At 42.5% G+C, this 23703-nt stretch overlaps 1 protein-coding gene across 4 annotated transcripts in view; it reads left to right on the forward strand.

Annotated features, from left to right (window-relative positions):
• Positions 1–23703, forward strand: part of FAM13A (family with sequence similarity 13 member A) — a 128213-nt gene that overhangs the window by 99897 nt on the left and 4613 nt on the right. For 3 of the 4 annotated variants that reach the window (XM_050337880.1, XM_050337882.1, XM_050337883.1), the window contains 10 exons: positions 1578–1728; positions 9356–9569; positions 9945–10083; positions 11189–11270; positions 11405–11625; positions 12934–13017; positions 16913–17008; positions 18588–18671; positions 22534–22730; positions 23416–23517. In XM_050337880.1, the coding sequence (XP_050193837.1) occupies positions 1578–1728; positions 9356–9569; positions 9945–10083; positions 11189–11270; positions 11405–11625; positions 12934–13017; positions 16913–17008; positions 18588–18671; positions 22534–22730; positions 23416–23517 (1370 nt within the window). The remainder of the gene's footprint in view (positions 1–1577; positions 1729–9355; positions 9570–9944; positions 10084–11188; positions 11271–11404; positions 11626–12933; positions 13018–16912; positions 17009–18587; positions 18672–22533; positions 22731–23415; positions 23518–23703) is intronic. The other variant, XM_050337881.1, reaches the window with a different exon arrangement.

Here is a 23703-nt window from a genome sequence, read left to right on the forward strand (position 1 = left end):
TGCAGGGACTGATGGAATTGAATCCAGATAAGATTAAAACATTTATTCATATTCAAGAAATCTTGTCTACTGGGCAAGATTTTTTTCCCTCTCCATGAAATTTACTTGTTTTTTTCTGCTCAAAAGGGGGAAAAAACATAAACATATAATTAGCTTTATGCAGATGAAACAAAGTAAATGTGCCTTAGTGGTGTGTATTAGGGATATTGAAGCATTTGGCCATGCTTCTGGATTCACAAGAAAAATATGTCCATAGATACCAGTTATTTTCTGTGGGCCCATCGTCTTCGCGTATCAGCATATGCAGATTGCTAACTAGATTATCAAAATACCTGCAGAGAGAAAATCTGCATGTTGCCTATCTGCTAGACTATGTTTGAGAGAATTATGCCTAAGCTGTTCTTATCAAATTGCAGCAGTTCATGTAGTAGTGTAGCGCTGTCTCTTCGGATAGCTCTGTGCTTGTTGGTGGATTTATACAGATCACACTATATGTTTATGTACGTGCCTTACACTTCCTTTTCCCTGCTGCCCTCTGTGAGGCATTACAGCTGATTTGTTTTAGCGTCACAAAACTGCTCGTCTCATCAGGCACTATTGCGGACATGCACTGTGTCTCTGGATTGTGGGAATGGCAGTGGTTTCTGCCTAAATGCACATGACGTGTGGTATGTGCAGGGGTGAATAGTGGTGAGACAAACAGCAGTTGCTCCTAGGTAGTGCTAACTGATGAATCATTTACTTGACAGAATTCTACCTTTTTTTTTTTTTTTTTTTATTCCTAAGTCATTGGATGCTTGTGTGAATTTTTTGGCTTTTTCCCAGAGTCCGCACTGCTTCCAGCTGAGATGCCAAACCCTACTGCCGTTTGGATTTGCGCAACGCTGCTTTAATACCCCGAGCTCCTCCATAAATAGTTCTGCTCTCCCCACGCCCAGCTAGAAAACAACCACAGGAAATCAGGGAATGTGCAGCCAGCACAGCTTAGCTGGCACTAATTGATCTGAGCCAGCACAGCCTGCATGAGAGCATTCATGTACGTAGCCTGCACTGCTTGCTGTCTGCGGCTGCTACCTCAGGAGCTCTGGTGCCTGCTTTTTAGAAGGCACCATATTGCTACAGCCTCACAACAACAGCAGCAGCGATTCTGTTGTTGCTCAAAGGAGTTGCGCTCCTGTAGGAAGTGTACGCAGCCACCCCCTCCCACTCCCTTTCTCCCTGCCTCCCTCCCTCCCTCCCTTTTCATCCCAGTCCATTACTGGAGGCTTTTTCAGCTGCATGCAGTTGTCAGAGCAGTCAGTCTCAGGAACTTGCAGTGGCTTTTTAAAGAAGGAGAAATTCAAGGAAGGCAGATGGACAGATGTCTTAACTGGTGTGAGTGAGCAATTAGTACATAGGGGTCACCAGGCAGGGGATTTGGATTTGGAGCTGGAAACATCAGGGTCTGTTTGTTTGGATCCTATTAGCTAAAGGCATGAGTTTACTGCTGCTGTGACTGCAGGGGTTTTTTTCCTCCTCTGCATCCTGAAACATTTTTTTTCTTTCTCTCTCATTTCTTTGGGTGCATGGGAACATAGCTGACTTCAAGTATGAAGATTCAAGAGCATCCAAGCATGCCTGAAAACAAGTTGCAAAGAAATCAAGATGCTGATGATCAGGAAAACAGCTTTGTATCTGAAGTGCCTCGGCTGGATTTAACCTCACTGTGTGATGACAACAACTGGGAAGGTAAGTGTGATGGCCGGTCATATGAGTGAAATGAGAGAGAGGGGAACCTGAGTGGACTGGGTGTATCTTTATGTGTTTGTGTTCTTATGCTAAAAACAACAGGAAAGCAATTTTGTTCTGAATGTAGAACTGAAAGTTTGGAGAAACTGGCAGTAAATACTAAATGGTACTAAGTCTAATTGTCATTTAGAGGGAGAAAATTAATTCTTTTATTCTTGAAGTTACTTTCATGTTTTGTTTAGCACTTTTAAGTCCCTGAGTGTTGTTTCATGGTGACATTGGAGAATTAAGCCAGACTGTCTCATACTTCAAAACAACTGGGTGTTTCACAGTCTAAAAGGAACATTTCTTCCTCTTCAATCACTATTTGGAAATAATGACTTGGATCTGAAAGCACAGCTGGAAAAAAGGCTGGCTGGCTGTTACTTTGTCTTACAAACAACTTTTTTTTAATGTATTCTGTGAAGGAAAGCTGTTCACCAGCTCGAGTGGCAGTGTTAAATTGATTGTATGTCATTTAAGTTATTTTAATAGCGTTTCTTAAGTCTCGTGTCCAGAGTGCATGCTTGGTTGGCTGTTTACACTTACTCTTTTAAGAGTGGGAAATCTGGGAAAACTCTGGGTGCCATGAACCTCAGTTTCATTTGAAATTGAGATGAAATTAAGGTGTCCAGTGCTTTTGGGATCAAACCCTTTTCCAGTTACAGAGTATGTCTCTGTGTACAAGCAAGAATTCTTCCATTAGTTTATGCTTTAAGAGCGAAAGTTGCGTTTTGACAGGGAAGAAACAGGAAAACGTGAGTGTTTTAGTAAAACAAGAGAGGGAAAATGTGCTACTAATTCATTGCTCTAAAAAAGCAATCTCTGAGGAACACTGAGAAGTGAAGTTTTCTGCTCCTGCCTCCACAGTGTACGTGACCTAGTATGTTTTGCCTTTCCCTCTAGGACAGGAGTAGTTATGACACTTCAGGCATGAGTAAAGAAAAACCCGCAGCCATGGTTGCATTTGATTCAGCCAGGAATTCAACTAGTAACCCTGGACAGGAGGGAATTTTTCCATTTGCTTGCTAGGCAGGGATTCCCTGGATGGAATCACCACATGTGCAGTATGGCTGATCAAAGCACCTCAGAAGGGCTCCCAGGCGGCCTTGGCCACTATGTGTTTACTGAGATGCTAATTAGCAGAGCCCTGCAGGGTCTCAAGCCAGGGTGAGCACGTCTGTGTTCTCAGAGGTGATGTGTGGCTTCAGCCGTCCTGTGAACCTTTGGAAATAATGACTCTTTTTTTTTTTTTTTTTCCGTCCTGCATTACTAATAGGAGTCATATGAATGCATGAAGGAGAGAACACAGCTCCTTTCTGTCTGCCAGTGGCTTTCCCACTGTATAAAATAAGTTGTATCTTTGGTACAACTTCCTTGTAGCAGGCATGCTCTTATGTTTGGATTCTAGCTTTCTTGCCCTGCAAATACAAAACAGGATTAAGGGCACATGTGACTGCACTTGAAGAGAGCTTCTGTCAGATTCTTCCTTCCTCCGTTCTGTTCATGTGTATTTCACAAGAGGAGGAGGTGGGCAGTTGCAAAATAATCATCTGTTCAGGGTGAGAGAGACGTCATCTTCTGAAATACGTGCCTTCCAGAATCACCATTTTGTTGGCATGGATGCAACAGCAGCAAAATGGTCTCTTCTGCATCTCAGCAAGGAGGGACTGAGTCTTTCCCAACTGTGGATGTGAAATCAAGCTTGCAGGAGCCAGGAAGGGAAGGTCTTAACATCAACTCTCAGAGTGCTTCTGTAGCTAACAGCACAGTCTGTTGTTGAGATTGGCTTTGCAAGGCACAGTTGTACCAACCATCCACAGCTCTAGCAGCCAGGATATCCTCCCATCCCCTGCCAGCCAACCTGTGTCACTCAAACCTTCACACATCTCTCCAAGGTCCATGCCACAGCTCTGGTTGCGTCCCCATTGGAAAGGAGAAAGGACCATGCCTTAGAATGTGGCAACACTGAGCTGTTTATTGCTTTGCTTTAGCAAATTCGGTAGGTCCATCTCTCAGGAAATTACCCATTACCAGTTACGTAGTTGACTGACTTTGGGGGGCAAGGTCCTCTGTATCATACTGCAGGAGATACAGAGCATCTAAGGATGAGGGCACCTGCTGGGACTTTCACAAGTGACTTGTGAGAACAGTTACAGGTTGAGGGGTTGCCTTTGGCTGCAACTGTCGCTACCTCCAGTGTTAGGAAAAAGCCTTGAAGGATAGGCAGAAAATTACATAAGACAACCTTGTCCATTGACTAGGTTTTATTCATAACTCAAGCAGGCTCTCCATCATATTAAGGCCAGAGCTGCCATAAAACCCCTCATTCAGGGGCACAGAACTCTTGATAGCTGCTACCACGTGAGCTGACAGGGCCCCGTGCCTTTTATGTTACACTAAAAGTAATTTTTACGGGATTTTTCTTTCTCATAAGGCTTCCCACGTAGTCAAAACTGTACACAAGAGGAGAGATTTGCTGTACTTCTCCAGGCCGTGTTCCCTTTACCTAAAGATGAGCAGAGACAGGACAGAGAAATTTGCTTGCTGCAGTGCATAGGCTCACACTCCACCACATGCTCGCCTTCTGTATCACCCTTGCCTGCTACATATAGAGGCATATGTGTAGTGATCATCAGGCTATTGCTGTAGTAGGCAGGGCATGAGCAGTGCCCCAGTCAAATTCAAGACCCGAACTCATAGCCTAGGTGCAATTCCATGGTCCAGAGTAGTTGCCTAGTGTACATCTAACAGGTGCAGATCAGGTAGTTTTGTTCTCACACTGGGTGTGAACCAAGGTGTCTCTGTGAACTGGGATATCTGACTGCTGGGCTTGCCTGCTAAGCTGGTCAGTCAGTGCCAGCTGAGATGGCTTTGTAAGCAGGCATTTTCAGAGCTGCTTCCATAGCAAGGGTTTCTAATTGTGGATTACATTTGGATTGGGTGCAGTGACTGAGGAGGACAGAGTGTTCTCTCACAGTCCAGAGCTATTGTGCAGATTTCTTACCAAATGTTACTAATTCAAGCCCAGAACTTGCTATTCTGTCCTCAAGGAAAATCTGGAAGTATGTTGTTCTTCATAACAGTGGCTGGCCCTGTCAGCAGATTGGGCTGTGAAGGCGGTTCAGTGTGTGATTGCTGCTGATGTCACCTGATTACTGATGCTTTAAAAAAGTTCTGTAGCTGAGAATTCAAGCAGAGTTTGCAGCAACAAGCACTTACAGAATAATCAACAGACGTTTTTCTGCAAACTCTCAAGTTTAAAAAAAAAAAAGCAGAAGTTTAAAGCGCAAAAACACAATTCAAGTTCTCAGCATTGAGAACTCAAGTACTGCAGCACTGAGACCCTCAGGGTGAAACTGATATACAAATAGTTTTAGCATTGACTTAGTTGATACTTTCCCATGAAAAAAACCCAAAGGAATGCAAAAAGATCCAAATAGTATAGGAAAATGGAAGCTGCATTTAGTTTTTTATTTAGCACTGTGAATTTAGACTGATCGATGTATTTCTGTGTAACAGTCTTCAGCATAAGGTAAATAGGTAATGAAGCACATTCCATTTTTATTACTAAGTGTAGAAAAAAATAATTGCCTTGTTTACTGAATTTATTTTATAGCATCAATATATTAAACATGTATTTTTGATTGTTAAAGTTTGCCTGCTGGCTGAGAGATGTGTCATCTCACTGACTGAATAGGCACGGTAGTGCCGTATTTGGGCCATTGTTTTGATCTGATTAGGAAGAATACCTCCTGTTGTATTCAAACAAGGATATTTTCATACAGTTATTTTTAAGATGAAGAAAATAGGTTGTTACTGAGCTAGTGAATGCTTTGAAATTGCTTTATTAATTTCTCTATAAGAGGTCTTTCTGGACTCTTCCATGTGGCATTTTGATACTAGGACCTCAGGTGTTATAATGAGTTTAGACTTTTTAATCCCTCTGGACCTACTTCAGTTTACAGCAGCTAAGGTTTGGCCTCCTTTGTTTGACAGCTGGTAAAAGCAGTGTTAGCAGCAGGCATCAGCTGTGCGGCTGCAGAGAGGGAAACAGGAGATGCCTGTGGCATTTTGCTGGCTGCACCTCAGGTAGTATTTGTGTATGGACACCCCTCTGTTGGCCCTGCAGTCCCCAGTAACCCTGTGGCAAATATACACTGTAATGATAAAAAAATACATGTTTTTGTCAGCAAGAGGGCTTGGAGCTCACCAGTAATATACCAATGTGATGCAATAAATCTTTTTTCCTTCTTGCATTTTACAGATTTATTAATATCTCCAACCCTCTATGCAGCAGGTTCGCAGAGAGGTTGTATTACCATATTGTGTCTACAGAGTTCTGCAGAGCCACACCTGGCAGATGGCTGACAGCTTTGTTGAAAGATTAGCTGGTTTTGTGGGATTTTGAGAGGGAGTGCAGAGCTTCTGAAGGACTGAAGGCTCAATACCAGCATAGCTCACTGCTTCTGTGCCAGCTTAGAAAAGGCAGACCTAAAAGAAATGCCTTGAGAATCTGACCAAGATATAAAAAAATTTTTCACCCTTCCTCTGCACTGGTGCAGCCACAGTGGCTAGATATTCCCTTTTGTTTTTGTTTGGTTTTTTTTTCACGAAAATTTGTCATTAGGGTAAAGGCGGGGGGGTGGAAAGTGTTCATGGAAAGAATGTGGAGATGAGTAGAAAACCAAGTTTTCCCTGAGAAGAGAGATCTGTTCAGGGCAGAAAATATTATTAAGGGTAACTGCTCTGTCAAGTCAATGGCAAGGAAAAGGTGCAACATTTACATTCTTTACTGAGATTCTATTCTTCAGTTAGCAGAAAGGGGAAAGGGTGACAACATTAATCATGACAGCAGATACTTCAAACCCGAACCATTAAGTCCAGGAATTTAACAGCCTTCAGGAAAGGCTCAGTGCTTTGACAGCTATCTTGGATAAATGAATAACAAAAAATATGTATCCTGTTAAACAGAAATTGACTGATTGTGCACTGTCAGAAAAAGTGGCAGCTTACCCTTAGTGGGTTCCTGTATGTTTGTATGATCCAGCAATTCCAGTGCTTCCAGCTGAAGCTCCTGGCACCTGGCCAGTAGGAGAGAGAAAGCAGTTGGACTACAGCTCTGGTCTACTTTGTGATCTGATGTAGATAAAATCCATAATTCTATATACCTAAATATGTTCCTTGATTAATTACTGTGTTACTCTCTGGGGGTCCAGCTGTTTGGTGTGTAGATAATTTTTTTCTTCTAGATATGTATGGTCAGCAAGAGAAACAAAATTACCTATAGAGTCAGGCCTTCCAGGAGCAAGGGTTAAAACCAGCTGATTTTCTGTAGCAACCATTTGTTCTGTCAAGTCTCAAATTTGATTTTTCCTTTCAGGACTCTTTTTTTCTCCTTTTAACAATTTCTCCTTTCCACTGTGAGTTTCTATTTTGGGGGAGTATTTTGAAATCAGCAAAATAAAAAGTACATATATCTCAGTCTCAACTAGCTTATGTGAGGTGCTTTGTTGTCTTTTGGGGTTTGATCAGAGGCTCTTTGAGCCTTTGCAATTCCCTGAATGTCGCATGCTATCTGTTTTATAAATCCACCTTGGACAAAGTCACATGCATAATGCATTATTAATAGTGGCTTTGTTAGCTGGTGTGATAGGAGCTTATTTTGGTTACTGCTAAATATGCTGCTGATTTCTTCTAAGTTTATTCCATCTATGTAAATCCCATGAAGGTGTTACTTAACAATTTCCAAGAGCAAATTCTACCTGGGGGTGAGAGTATATTCAAAGAACTAAAAGGGAGAGATGTCTAGAAGAATCCCATGCATCGTTTAACTCTCATTCCTGCTAGTCAAATGTATCAACTTTTTTCCTTTTGTATTATTACCCTTTATTTTGCTACAAAAGATCTTGTGAGATCCTTCCCAAAACCATAAGAGATTCAGGGAAGTGGGTGCAAAATGTTTCAGGTATTAGATACCGCCAAGATTGAACAGTGCTTAGAAAAACTCTTTTTTCAGAAATCACCTGAGGGAATTGCACGCTGCATAAGCTTTCTGATCCATGGCAAAACAGCCTACATACACTTGGGACTTCCACACCTCATGGAAGTAGCATCTGTGAGCCAGGCTTGTTTGTGCTTCTCTTATCACAATACCTTCAAGAAGCTCTTATACAAAAGCCTCCTACCATCCCTTCAAGGGTAACCATCAGTGTGAATGCAGCACCAACCTCTAAGCAGAGGCATGCCATTTATATTCCTGTGCTAAGGAAGATCAGAAAAGGAGAGCATCGTTTGAAGATGTGTACAGGCCAAACACCATTGAGCCTGTCAGTACTGCATTGGGGATGATCTCGCACTGCCTGAGTTGTACAGAGGGGGAATATTAAACAGCATAGAGGTTCTGCAGGGAAGTCCTCGTGCAATCCACTCTGAGCTGGGAAAATGTTATCCTTGTTCAGCAAAAGGAAATAACTGGGGTTTTTTTTCAGAAATTGATAACTTCTAAAGCCCCTTCTCTTTGTGAATGGAGAAAAGACATCCTAGGCACAGGAAACAATTAGTCCATAGCTCTGCGACTGATCTGGGAGCTTTCTATAAGGTTTTTGTTTTGTTACTTGACTCTAGAACTGTTTGTTAGATTTATAAGTTCAAATCCTGGCTCTTAGCACCACAGGATTAGACAGTTTAAGTAGGAGCATGCAAATCAGCTTAGTAAACTATCTGAACACAAAATGTTGGACTCCTTATGGCATCTAGAGGGAGTGATCACAAGATTGAGGCGATTGCTTTCTGTGGGCTCTATTATGCTAATCAGCAGTGCTAAGTTGGGTTTCCCTTTCTCTCCCACTTCACCATCTCCCTGTACATCATTGCTTTTACTTCTAGCTGGTTAGGTAATCCAGGGGACTGAAGATTTCCTCCCTTTTCTACCATGCTGTTAAGCAGCAGGATTGCATGTGAAAGAGATAAGGGGAAATTGGGACCATATTACCGTAATTGTTAATTTATGGGCTAGGCACCCTGTGGAACAGGTAGTAACGCCAGACACCTTTTGCTTGCAGACTAGAAGAACCTATATTTACTTCTAGGCTTTGAATTTCCAATAGCAGGTGACAGGATCGCACTGGAGTGCTGGGGGCTATAGGAAGACCATTGAAGTACTACTCATTTACAGGATTTGTACATCCTGAAACTGAAAAAATATCCTTTTGTAATGCAGTTGCCTCTTTTGCACTAATGTGTCCCACTAATTCTCTCTGTCCATCATATAATTTTACTCAAAGGTGCTGCCCGGTGATAGCCTTGTTTGGAGTCAGTCCATGGTAATTCCTGGTCAGCTTTTGGGCACAGTTTGCTGTTGCACCTAAGAGATTACTTAACTTTGTGCAGGGTGCCTGTGTGGTCAGGCAGTGCTATGTATTTCTTTGCACACGGGGCAGATGCGAGTAACGACCGGAGAATTCCTGGTGACAGGGAATCACGGTCCAGGACAGACGGGTCAAGGTTCATTAGAACAGTTAACTGGAGTCTTGTCTTACATGTAAAACAAGAACGATAAAACCAGCCTTTGTCTTACTGTTCCCAGAGCCCATCCCTGCTCTTTCCTCATGGCAGCGAGACGGCTTAGACTCAGATGAGGCTCGCCTTTCCCCGCAGGCCGGGCGCTTAATTCGCCAGCTGCTGGATGAGGACAGCGATCCTATGCTGTCCCCTCGCTTCTATGCCTATGGACAGAGCCAACAGTACCTGGATGATACAGAAGTGCCTCCTTCTCCTCCCAATTCTCATTCCTTCATGAGGTGGGTGGTGATTTGCCTATGCTGACCCTCCCTCCCAGCTGCATCTAGCAACATCCTCATATGTTATCATATCATAAACGTCAGATAGCTATGCTGTGTTGTGTTTCTCTTCCTACTGGCAGGAAACTGTTGTTTTTATGAAAGTTCTTGGTACCTAATCATTTCTGGGTTTGTGAATTTATATCTAGGGAGTTGCTGTTTCTGAAAGAGGCTGTTAGAGCATCTTTTGCTATCTGTCAGTATAGAGTAGCAACATAGCATTCTCACTTTTCTGGGCTTTGCTTTTATTTACACAAATTTTAAATGCCCTTCTCTGCATCAAGATGTACTGTGGCTGTTTGGTTAAGCTCTTTCTGCAATCTCTTCTCTTCGTAGGAGGCGGAGTTCATCTTTAGGATCTTATGAAGATGACAGAGAAGACCTTACCCCTGCACAACTTACCCGGAGGATTCAGGGACTGAAGAAAAAGATCAGGAGATTTGAGGACAAATTTGAAGAGGAGAGGAAATACAGAGTGAGTCTCTAGGAGTTAAGCATTTATGTGGAGACCTTCCCCGGATCTTCGCTCGCGAAGACTGACCATTATCATTATTATGAATTAACAACAAAGGAAGGGACATCAGGGAAATGTGTCAAACATACAGAGGGCTTGAAAGCTTTTATAAGGAGGGGGGAAAAAAAAAAAAAGCTGCTAAAAAATTGTGTATCCATAACAAGCAAATAACCTTTCCAGGCATTATGTACTATCAGTGCAGCACAAGAGAGAGAGTCTAATAAACTCATAGGATTTTGATCTCTGCTTAAGACAGTGTGTAGGAATAGCTATGTTAAACTTCTGTTTGCTTACTTATTTAAGTTCAGCTTATGGAAAGCACATTTGCACATCTTATTTGCATTATGGCAATCCCAGGACACCTGTGAATTGCAGAGGAGAGAGAACAGCTGCCTTCACTCCTGAGCAAGGAACCACAGTCGAATGCTGCTGAGCAGTAGTGGTGGACTGTACTCTAATTGCTCCTGACATGCCCTTCCGATGCACAGAGCGCTTTTTAAGGAACCAAAGCTTTGCGTGTGGGTGTCTCTGTTGGTGATTGAATTACAAAGAATTGTACTGAAATGATTTTGCCTGCAGTAAAAAAGGCTGGAAGAAATCCTCAAGAGTTTGCTGTAGCCTAGCATTTAGGTTATTTTGTTGTCTTTGGATATAAGGCAGCCTTTGGTGTGGATACATGTATCCTAACAGTTCTCAAACTGTTCATATTAGATTTCCTATTTTGGAGGTGCCCTCTTCTTACAGAGCAATAGGCACAAGGACTCCAATGTGCATCTGGCCCTCTGAGCCACTTCTGCAACTTAATTGTTGCCATCAAATGTTTTGTGCTTTCTAAAAAGAAAATCAATCTCATGATGCCCCTGAGGCACAGTGTTGTGAAGGGCAGGAGCAATTAAAGCAAGGTCTGAAATGAGCTGGTCAGAGGTGTGCAAGTGCCAGTCAGAAACCAGTGACTGCTCTGTGCTGAATCCAAATTCTGTTGTACCTCTTTGTGCCACACGCTTGTTTCAGTGAGTCTCTCCTGTTGGTTTAACACAGACTCAACATGATTCTTCTTTCCTCCCAGCCTTCCCACAGTGACAAAGCAGCCAACCCCGAAGTGCTCAAATGGACGAATGATTTGGCCAAATTCCGAAAGCAACTTAAAGGTGAGCAGCTACCACTGGTGCACCTTTGGGGGACAGCTCAACATCTGACTCATTTAGATTTGATGTGAGGTAGTGATCCTGTCCCATTTTAAAAATGAAAAATTAGTCATCTTCCTCCCAATGTCTCTGTTTAGAGTCAAAACTGAAGATATCAGAGGAAGACCTTGGCCCTGTTGTGCGTCAGCGAAGCAACACGCTTCCCAAGAGCTTTGGCTCTCAGCTGGAAAAGGATGATGACAAGAAGCAAGACTTGTCAGATAAATCTGCCAAACCTGCCGTGGAAGTAACCCTTGACTCCATCCAGAAGAAGCTTCAAGAAAAACGAGCAGAGACAAATCGACCTGAAGATATTAAGGTATGATGTAGACAGATCAGCTTTAGGTCTTTTAGGTAACTTGTGGCTGTGCAGTCACTGGTGAAAGCACTGTGGTCTTCTGCATTTTGTTAAAAAGTCTACAACCTTTACTCTGGGTTCACTTGCTTTAGTTTCTTTCCCTCTGCCCTTTAGTATCTGATTTTTTTTCCAGAGCTCAGTTTTTTTTGTATGGCATCATATGTTCTTTGTCTGACCATTGTACATTCCGAGTAATGTTTCTGAATTATTGCAATATTTCCTGGCCTGTATTTGGCTATTTCTGTTACATCCAAAGGCTTTTGACAAATTCTGAGTCTTCCACTGATTCTAGAGATTGTGTCATCTGTTTGCTTCTATTTGTTCCAAAGCTGAATGCCATTCTCTCAGGGTATTTTATCACTACCCTTCAGAGTTTCACACGGAGCTCTGTTAGCTGCTGTAATCTCTGAGGGTTATCAGCAGGGAGGTCTTTGAGTCTGATGTTGAATGCTCCTGAGGTTTGGGCAGCCTTGTAAGTGAAGTCCTTGAGTCTGCTGACATGTAAATTGTGCAGTGGTTTGTGAGAGTGAGGCAGACAGCATTATCTTTGTTTACTAGATCTGAAGAAGAAGAACTTGCACATAGTGTGTGTTTGGGTATTTTCTGACTCTAGCAAGAAGCCAAGCCTGGCTGTTTATAGAGGGCCTGTTGATAATATTTGGTGCTGTTGATAGGGAGAGAAAGCGTGGAGTCAGGTAAGTTCAGTGGGAGAGCTCAGGCCAACTTAAAAGCCTAACTGTCTGCCCTTTATTTTTTTGGCTTTGTCCCCTCAGCCTGTCTGCCACAGCTTTTCACTGCATGGCAGAATTGGCAGAAGGAGATGATCTGACTGTGCTTCATCTCTTGAAGTGTATTTGTGGCAGTCAAAGCAAAGGTGTCAAGCTTTGAAAGAGGCATTGGAGCTTGTCTCAAATTTGGAGAAAAAGAAAGGACATGTGTCCTGTTGTAGAATTTTCACTTCAGATCTTAACTGAAAAAGAGCCACCATCATTAAAAGTTGCATAGCATTGTTTTTTCAAAGCACAGTGATAATCAATAAATCCCCCTTTATAAAATATCTTCATATGTGAAGTTTTCATGTTTTTAATTTACCTGCATTGTGTATGGGGTTCTACTTACGGTCTCTTTGGCAATATAGCTGGAATCTTCAAAACTTTAATGACAGTATGGCATGACTTCGGTTATACTGCAGATCAGTATTGTTTGAGTCCAGGAATCTGACTTTATTTTCTTCTTCCTCCTCCTCTCTCTCTGTGCCAAATTTCATAGGACATGACAAGAGATCAGATAGCAGCTGAAAAAGTGGCTCTTCAAAAAGCTTTGCTGTATTACGAAGGCATTCATGGCAGACCGGTATGTACTGCGGGTTTTTTTTGTTTTCAAAGTACATCTTTCTGTGCCTTTGTCTGTGGTAAATGCTAATGCTCCTTTGATGTCAAGTCACTGGAACTTCTTGCTCTTCAAACCACACGTGCATCCTCTAATCCACCTCCCTAATCCTTGACTTCCACTACCTCTCAGGAGTCTGTTCTAGGCAATGTGGTGCCACACACAGCTCTGGGATTGACAGACACCTGCAGGACAGAGCCTACAGGCCCAGTGAGGCCAAGTGTGCATTATTTTGGCATCACACTCACTAGATTCCACAGACATCCAGTTTGTATGTTGTCTCCCATCCAACCAGGAAGTTAGCAGTTTTCTGGTATTAATGGCTAACTAGGAAGGCACTCCAGGGGAGTTGACAGGAGATTTGGCTCTTCTCTTGAGAAAGAGAGATGGGTTTTATCCACGTAACAGAGGAAGAGAATGGCATGAGTTTTCTTGTACATTTGATCTTAACAAAGACAAATTATTTCTGGAGACATGGAATTAAGTATTGTGTTGATCCCTACTGTGGCAGAAACACAGTGGCTTCCAGGCCACCAAGTTGGCTTTCTATGAGTCCCTCCTTCTCTTCCAGTGATGACATTGTAATCTTTGCTATCAGCTGCATGGGTAAAGTAACTTAATGTCAGAGTGGTGCTAATCCTTTGAGCAGTGGCTTGGGAGCAGCAAATTACTGCTTATAAGGAGTACTTGATTAGTGCAGCTGACAAATCTGTCATTCTGCTCCTGCTTGGGATTCCTGATCTTTTCCTTCCTTTTGCTTCTGAATTATTTCCTTCTTTATCCATTGTTTTTAAAAAAGCCTCACTAATTTGTTTAAATGCTTTCATGAAGTGCTGATATTGTACAGTCACATATATTAGCAACTGAAAATGGCAGTTATATGAGAGGACATGCAGATTTATTCTCATGTAAAACAGGAAAAGGGAAGCATAAGGGAGTCCACTTAACCTTCTCTGTCTTCTCCATGAGACCAACTCTGCTTTTGCTGCCTTTACAATGATACAAATCAATAGGTAGCATCCTTCAGAATCTGCTTAAAAAAGAAACAAGCCCAGAGCCTATCTTGTCAGCGCACCTTTTGTTTTCCCCCCTTCCCTTGCTTCATTCATACAACTGCTTTTTAATTTGTTTGTTTTTAAGTAAGCAGTCTATACCTAGCGACACTGAACTGCATGGCAAGGAAGACTGTAGCTGATCAGCTTTTGCTGTTCCCAGCTCCTGGCAGTGCAGCAGTGGAAAAGTACTGAGAGTTTGAGGAGAATGGGGATAGTTCAGCCAAGTTTTTTTTTTTCTTAAAGACATTTAACTAAACAGGAAAAACAATGGGGCTCAGATTTATTGTGCAACTGGGTCTTTCTGCACCAGTGATACATGAACCTGCAAAGGTGGAACTGAACTGTTTTAGTTAAGCCAAAAGTCTGTCTCTGCAGAAATTCTTGAGCTACTCTAACAATGTGAGCAATGATCTGTTCCTCAGCTGCAGCTCTTTTACCATGTGGACTGTGCCCCAGAGTTATGTCAAAGGCTCCATTATTCCAAGACTCTCTTTGCATTTTGATGTTCTCCCAAAATATACTGAGGCTTTGCTGGTCTTACGTATGTTTACTTAATGAGACAGTTTGCCTATGTGCTAAACATTTACTTTCAGAATCTACTTTCTATTAAGTTTGCTGGTGTCTCAGACTCCATATGCTTAGCTTTCAATGCCTAAATTAATTTTCTATGTTGTTGCTCCATACTGATATTCAGACACTGAAGCATATTGTTTATCTTTTCCATTCTCCAACATACCTAAGGATTTTTGCTCATGCCAAGGCTTATGTTTATTTTTCTGTACAGAACAGTACTGTTTATCAACTTTGAAATATTATTAATTGAATGCTTTAGTTCTCAGCCTCAACATGAGCCACAGCATAGTCTTGGTTTGTTGGTTTTTTTTAAGTAACAGGGACAGCATGAGCCAACAGTAGTGTTGTACCTCCTGTTCAACTAACTCCTAATCTAATAAAGCCAGGATCAATATTACATATATACATATATACATATATTTAAGCTACCCAGTTTTTACAGTTGTATTCTTGATTAGTTACAGAGAAATGTCCAAAGATGGAGGCAACTTGCTAGCTAGTGCAATTGAGTGCAGACACATCAATACAAAACTCAGTACAAAGAGGGCTGAGTGGACTGTTTGATGCTGCTCACATTCCTCTAATCCGTGTGAGCTGCTTACTCAATGAACAGGCAGTATCAGAGCCCTACTGTGCTTTAGAGGTGTGAGACGTTCAGGCCCTAGACCTCAGACTACCCATCTGGGTGCCCCGTATCAGGCTTGGGCATGTTTGCAATGAGCAAAGAAAGCAGTAAAAAGATCTTCCTCCTCCTTCCTCCCTGTTCATCTGCCCCCAACATAGGAAACAGGCATGGTTTTCAGGAGGAAGATGATATCTCCAGATTCTGAGTTCACCCCTGCCATCCCACTCCTGGCAATACTTACAGCCCTTATGCCCCTTGCACCAACACTCTCTCCTGCTCTGGAGGGAGGATGTGAAAGTTTTAGAAAGCTTACTCCAGTGAAAGTCAACTGCAGACAAAATAAAAGGCAGTTCACTTTAAATTTCCTCCCCATCTCAAGCGGTATTCCCTTTCCTCCTATTTCTGTTGTAGAAAAGGAGGCCACACAAAGCTCTCCAGAGGTTACACTGTCAGTGATGATTTTTATATGGCAGTTGTTCAGGTGCTCTGGTGATTAACAGCAGTAGAAAGCCTCGAGGAAGATAGGCATGACATCAGTTAAAGCCTCCCCATAAGAGCTTTATAATCTAAAGTTAGACAAAAGATCTAATGGAAGGACACTCATAATAGGATGTGGGTCAGACAGTGCTGAATGATGATCAGGTTCTGCTGTGGATTTTGTTTGTTTGTTTGTTTTCTAACCCTGCTGTAACACAACACTGAAGAAATAAAAAAGCTTCTTCACAACTAATACTTAGTTGGACAAACCTTTGCTTTCCCACACTAGCTGCTGCCTTTTAGATCTTCCCTTCTGCACTGTCAGTACTACTGACACCTTTTGGCTTAGCTTAAACCTGAAATTAAAACAGAAATGAATACTCTCAGTTTGTAATGCTCTCGGACTGGGGAGGGAGCAAAACAGGCAGTTAGGAGTGGAGTTAAGGACAGAGCAATGTAAGGAATGCCTGAGGTGGGCATTACAGCACTGTTCTGTATTCTTTACGCCACACAGCCCTGGCACCTTCATCCCTTCTCAGTTCTGTGGTAACTTCTCCCCAGCAAGGTGACTGGAAGGAGGTGTGGTGGGCTAAGTTAGGTGGTTAAAAAGGTGAAAAACTGCTGGCTTGGACAGGAAATTAGGAGGAATAGAAAAGCCAGAAAGCTTTTATGAAATCTGTAGTTTAACCTACTTGGGGAAAGTCTCCTTACGTTGCAATATCCAGTCATTGCGGCTCCTTTCTCTTTTCCTGGGTCATAAATACAGCCTCTGAGGGCCAGCCACAAGAATAAGGGTGGGAAAGCTTGTATTTGTGATTGCAAGCACAAACTGCTGCCTCTGGGGGTCATTTTGCGCTGTGGACGTGGCACTTAATCAGTCATTTAAATCACCTGTCTCATACAGCCACCTTTACAAGACACTCCGCCCACAGCTCAGCTGGCACTGGGCACAGGAGTTGCAAAGATTACACGAGCACTTGGATTACTGGTTTCAGGGCTAATGCTGCTCTCCTCTTGTCTCCATACAATTCCCTTCAAGACTCCTCATACTAATGGTGATCTCAGGCATGTGAGTTGGAGTGGAGTACTGCTTCAGGCTTCATGGATCTCTCTTCTTTCTCCCTTTCAGGTTACCAAAAATGAACGACAGGTGATGAAGCCGTTGTATGACAGGTATCGCTTGGTCAAACAGATCCTCTCCAGAGCCAACACCATCCCTATTATTGTGAGTAGAACATTCTCTTGGGGGCTGTTTCTTTGGTTTCAAGCTGAGGAAGCAGGAACCACCACACTTTTGCATACAACACAGTCACTAAGGCCAAGTCCCAACCTCCTTGTTCGCTCAGAGATCAAGCAAATGAGTGAATCAGTGACACACCTTATACTGAAGTAGGGCAAAGCTGATCAAGGGTCTCTAAGTGCCCCCCCATGAGCCATGGGACACATCTCACTTTGTGTTGTTTCTTCTCTTTCCATTGGGCTGCTGCTATTACTTCATCATCTTCTGTTTGGCTACAGCCTCACTTCCCTTTCCATACCAACCCATGCTGAGCTGTAGGTCTTTCATGCTTCCTGGTTACGCAGGGTTGTGTGTCAGGAACACAGACCTGCATAGATCCCACAGGACATGGCAGTGTCCTTGGCTGAAAGAAAGGGCTGGCAGTCTTCTAATGCTTAATTTGTATTAAAGAGATCCTGCAAGTGGTAGATACTCCCTCATTCAAAGTGTGGTGCTTTGGCCAGGAGACATAGCCACCAGCAAGGAACCCAACATACCCCTCTAGGGAGTTCACTGTCGCTTTAGACAACTTGTGTAAACCACTTTTGAAAAAAAAAAATTGATGTAAAAAACCTGCACAGAATACTCAAAGCGCTTCTATGGAAAGAGAATTCTTTTATCATGGTTCCTGTTTACTCTGTCCATCATGTATGAACCTTTACTTTTTTTTTGCTGTTCCCAAGCAGTGCTGATGTCCTGCCCACTTTTCGTAGACTGCCAGTGAAGTGAACGGACTGGCAATATTACTCAGAGCAGTCACACTGAGAAGTGAGGCTTTTTTCTGCAAATAGTGGAGGTGGTTCTAGTCCTCCTAGCTGTTTAAAATGAAACAAAAAGCTGTTCCTACCTGAATACACAAAATGCTCTCCGAAATGGATGCTGTGAAGACAGTGCTGGCACTCAGGAAGGAAGATGCCATGTAGGTGTGCTGTGGGCAGTTTAACACAAAGCTCTCAAAGGAGCTCAGGTCCTGTTTAGACACAAAACTGAAATTTCACAGTGGCTGTCAGAGGAGAGGTTAGACCAGCTTTCCCCAGCCCCTTGAGTGAGAACAGTGAGAGGCTCATACAGAGTCAGGATACATTTGAAAATCCATCTCTGCATCATTAGGCACTTCAGCGGGAAATCAGGCTCCTAGAAAGCAAGTCTGGAGAGCCTCGCTGAGCTTACAATGTAACTCTGGAGAGCCATCCAGATGTTGCGTGTATGCGTATGGGCTTTGGGCTGGGGATTATTTTCCTGCAGCCTTTGCTTTGTACTTACTGCCCAGCCAGTATTCTACCATCCAAGCCTTTTTTCTTAAAGGAGATTGGCAGTGATGTCCTTTGCTAAGCAACATACTGAGAGAAATCAGCCCAAGGTTCAGGGGGTTTGCGAGGAATGGGTTTTTTTCTGTGAGAAATAGATTTCTCCTGGTGGTCCAGCGATGAGCTGGGGGTGAATGTGTGGGTGAGAATGAGCTGAGAGCAGGTGGTGGAGAAGAAAGGGGTTCACAATGTAACATACTTGTTAACACCTGTCACAGGGTTCCCCCTCCAGCAAGCGGAGAAGCCCTTTGCTGCAGCCAATTATCGAGGGCGAAACAGCTTCCTTCTTCAAGGAAATAAAGGTGAAGACCTCCAGCTGCTAACTAATTGCTCAGTTTGCATCAATTTTCCCCTTATACCAATGAAAGAGAATGATTAATTTTTTTTTTCATCAGTGTTGATTTTTTTGCAGTGTCCTCCTGAAAAATCAGTAGGTGCTTTAAGCCTCGCCAATTCTGATCAGATTCTTTCCTTGTTGTAGATAAGACTACAGTATTTCCTTGGCTTTGCGTTCTTTCCTATCCTTCTCCTTCCCCCTCCATCTGCACATAATATATTTTATTTTGCTTCAAAAAAAAAAATCACAATTTCCCTTGTATCTTGCTTTTTTCCTTGCTTTCCTGCTTTCTTTTTAATGACACTAACTTGTTTTGCAGTAGTTTCTCTCACTCCAAAGCTCTTTGGCTTGCACACAGCACCGTGGCAGGAATGAGCTCTCACAAAACTAACACTCTCACGTGGAGCCAGCCAGGACACTTACAGGATCCTGACCTACTCCCATTCATGTGCTTATTTTGTCTAGGCTCTGTGTCACCACCTGGTGAAGGGTATTTCTAGCTAAGTCACGTGAGGATGGAAGTAAGAACAACTTGATTCTGCTAGTTAATGCTTGGTCATTTGTTTGGCAGGATTGTCATGTTTCTTCTCTTGCTGCTGTAGAATAATAATTCTAGGTGATGATGATTGCTACGATATTGGGCCTTCCCCTGTGAAGTCAAGTCCAACAGTGTACCAGGACAGAGAGCATGGAACTGGGCCCTGGCTTACTTTTGGTACCCTTGCAATGCAACAAGGGAAAAAAGTGCTTCAGCACACTTGGGTCATTTATCTGTTACCCAGCCAGAGCCTGGTTAATAGTGTAAGCACTGCAGACTTAGACATCCAAGGTGATTTGATTACTAGGCAGTTACAGTAGATTGTGTATTAATGGACTATTCAAGGCACATATTCATTGATACCAGATTGCAGACTGAAGACGTTGAGCTGCTGTTTGGAGGCTGGTTTATAATCACTGAGCTTCTTAGTATTTTCTAGATGACTGCTGGATCAGATCTGCAGTAGTGTTCTGGCGGGGGAGTATTTTTGTTTGCTTCTGTTTTTACTTTTAGTGTGTCCTCTGTTTTTCACCTGTTCTTGCACTCAGAGTCAGAATTTCAGCTGTCAGTTATGGTGATCTCTGATGGCCAGCATGGCTGGTGCTGTAGGAGGGCAGCATCGAACCAGCTCAGCAGTGTCCTACAGGGGATACAGACCTGGAGAGGTTTCTGACTGAAGATCAGGGTGACAGCCTGTTAGCACTGATGTGCCCATTAACACTTAAACAGGGCCCTGTGAAGCTACACCTGACAGCTTTGTACTGAACTACACAGAAATAAGAGAGGAAATTGCCAAAAGGCCCCAAAACAGCCCCTGCGTAGATCCTTTATGGGCAGAACACTATTTGACAGGCCCCTGACAATCGGGTTGTTGGGTTTTTTTGGTTGGCTGGGGTTTTTTGAAGCATTTGAGAGAGCTAGCTAAAAGATTGAAAGGTGTTTTGAGGTGAAGCCTTACCAAACATTTTGATACAATACTGTGAATTTTGTGTTGAAAAAATCATTGGGATTCTTGTTCTCTGTGAGTGCCAATGCTAGGATACTTTATAGACTTTATATTTGTAGCTCTGGAATGCCTCATGATTACCCAAAGATCCAAGCAGGTGCACACTAAATGGATCTAGTCAATGAAGATCATTCTGGTTCAAGGTGTAAATGCTGGTACAGGTTTAAAATAAGATTCCTGTGTGAGACTTATGTAAAGAGAAGGCCTTAGATGGCCTTAGATATTTCTATTTGAGTTCTTGCTAAGAATCCTTTTAATTTGCTCTTTCATTTGTAACAGCAAAATGTGATAGCCAGATGCAGTGTTTTGGCTCTGAGGTCTAAACCAATGAAATTTCTACAGTTCCTCTTCCTCCCATGGGCTCCTGAGCTCCTTGCTGGTTTGGGCAGTGTGCTGGTGCCCTGGAGTGAGGCAAGACAGGCTCGTGGTTATCCGTGGGGAAGACACCTTGCATCTGTCCTCAGGAGCAGTTTGTCACACTGCCTTGTGAGAATTGTCCATTTACTTTCTTTCCAGAAACTCTCCCAGGCAAGGTCATGGGAGCTTCTCCTTTGGTGCCAGAGAGATTCTCCTAAAACAAAATGTACTGGTTTTGTTGCTTAGATTGACTTAGCAAATCCTCCTCTGGGCCACAGCAGGACTGGTGCTCTGCTGTGGTTGTCCTTACCTGTCCAGGCAGGATGGTGTGTTTGGGGACTCATAAATGGACAGTCTTCCCTCCCCAGTTCAGCTTGGAGTTGTTTGCAGGGTTTAAGAACAGTATGTGACTGCTGGTTTATACCTTCTGTTTAAGCTGTACAATTTACATCTGGAGAAATGGGTCGCTAGGTATTGCTTTAACTTTCACAAGTTATCTTTCCCTGCAGATTTTTCTAAGATGCATTCAAATTTCTCTATATCTTTTGTTATTATTACTATTTGAAACTTCTCCTCAGCTAACGTTTATTTCACTCTCAAGCCTCAAGGTTAGTTGTAGTTCTCAGCCTGTGGCTTTGAAGTGCATTATCACAGCCTAGAGCTTTAATTTGAAAAGAAAACTATGGACAAACTATGATTTAATTTAAATGTGTGCATTTATGAATCGTTGACTTTGAGGATTTAATGGGACTAGGCCAGGTCCTAGTGTTATCTTCTCCCTTTTTGCTTAAAACATGGGGGTAATCTCTTAGGAATAATTGAAATGTTCACAAGGAATCACACCAAAAAAAAGCCAAGAAAATGTCTTCTTTTGATCCCAGTGGTACAGTATATTTTTGTTTTGAAGACTTCAGTGATATTAGCTCTCAGAAGCTTTTGAAGATATGCATGTGCTTAGATCCTTTCTGGCTGGAGTTATGTGACTGTAAAATAAATATATATATACACATACTTACATATTTAAGAGATTTACTGCCCATGCTGGCCTTTACTACCACTCTGTCTCAAGCTCATCCCTCATTCTTTATATTAAGGTTGAAAACTGCCTTCTAGAAATGTCTCCATATGTAAGGGACTGGGCCCTGTTCCCTGAGAATTAATATAATTTCTGGACAGTGTCACAGGACAAGCCCTACATTCCAGAATGCTGTGAATTGGTAAATACCAAGTGCAGCAGGGACTTTCAGATCTCATGTCCATAAATTTTGTAAAAAATTGGAACACAACCAATTCATCAGTATGCCTTGGGGAAACTGGAAATTGCACTGTGCAGAGTTCAGACTTACTGGTTTCCACTCCAGTTTTTAGTGTATTCCAGCTCAATGGTCAGAGCTGATGTCGGGAACATGTTAGCAACAGCAGTCCTTTTCCAGTCAGTCGTATCCCACATTTGGGTAATTTTAAGACTGATCTGAGCTCCTTGGTGTCACTGTACAAGCATTTTGAGGTCTTGGATTCAGCCATTAGAGAGAGCTGTTGAGCTGCAACTACTGAGAGAATATTCCGCATTTTAACCTGGAAACCTTTACGCTGCCAGGTGTATGATCAGAATACATAAATTAAACAAGGAAGTGTGTTGCTAAGAACACCAGGTTTTGGTTTTTTGTACTCAGCTGTGTTGCCCTGGGTCTCCTTAACCAATCTGAGTCTGGTGGTTGCAGTTTCTCTGTCGTGCTTTGGGTATGGGCTGTCTTACTGATGGGCTCCTGGTGTCCTGTGTATTGCTTGGCAATTAAAGTGTTTGCTCTGCCTATCCACTTCTGTTCATACGTGTTCCCCAGTGCATGTGGTGAGAGGAGGAACCTGTTTCTGAGAAGGGAAGCAGTAACCTGTTCTGTTGTGGGGGTACTCTGTCCCTGTGTGTAGGAGGAAGAGGAGGGTTCCGAGGAGGACAGCAACGTGAAGCCAGATTTCACAATTACCATGAAAACAGATTTCAGCGTGCGTAGCTTCTTGGATCAGCTGGAAGATGATGCTGATGGATTTGTTTCCCCGGTGGATGACAAGATGCCATCTAGGAGCAATCAGGATATGGGGCTTTCAAATCTCCATGAAGCATCCATGTATGTTGAATTCACAGGCAACTTCAAAAAGTTATTTCTTGCTAAGATAGCATTTTATTTGTCAGAAAAATGTCTAGATTTTTTTTCCATTTATGATCTGAGTCAGAAGGATTTGTGCTTTATTTTTAAATGCAATAGACCCTCATATGAAACAGTTTCGGAAGAAACTACCTTGTCCTGACACTGATACTTGGCTTCTGCATCTTTGGATTCCAGCACTAAATAATAGGCCCTCTTCACCAGTGGCAAGCCTCTATCATGAAAACCCTCTATTCTATAAGGTTTTTGAGGTTTTGGAGAGGTCAAGTGGAACTAGCTTTGCTGGTTTCAAACAGCTAAGTGTGATGCAAACACATGTAGCCTTAAGTTGTGACCACTGCATCTTGAACCTATAAAAGTCACCAAACCCAGACCCATCTTCAGCAATTCAGTTTCATAGAATTGTGTGCCTTGGGGAAATTGGAAATTGTGAAATGCACACTTGACCTCCTCAGAGGCTTCAGCTGAAGTGCATGATCATTTTTCTGAACTAAATTTGGAGAGCTTTTGGTTTCAAGTAACGTGATGTTGCCAGAGCAGCTCCGTCGCTTGGCATACATACAACTATACGTTTGTAGGTTTACTGTATGTTTCCTATTATAATTGTGTACATATGTATAATCTTATTTATCTTTAAACCCCATAGCCCTGAACTGTTAGAGCAGCTCCAAGAAGTCAGGGAAGAGAAAAAGCGAATCAGAAAAAAATTGAGAGACTTCGAAGATAATTTTTTCCGGCAAAATGGAAGGTAATAATTTCTCATCTGCCTCTCTGTTATTCAGCTGCTTTTAGTCTGTTCTGCATCTACAGAGAGCTCCAAATATGGAACGTTACCTGAATTCACTATTATATATTTCTTCACAATCATTATCATTTAATACTCACATTTATTACAGTTGCCTATTAAAATTAATTACTTCCCCCTGCACGCACA

The sequence above is a fragment of the Myiozetetes cayanensis genome, unplaced genomic scaffold, assembly GCF_022539395.1.
Source record: "Myiozetetes cayanensis isolate MyiCay16 unplaced genomic scaffold, myiCay2020 scf7, whole genome shotgun sequence".
NCBI classification, from domain to species: Eukaryota; Metazoa; Chordata; class Aves; order Passeriformes; family Tyrannidae; genus Myiozetetes; species Myiozetetes cayanensis.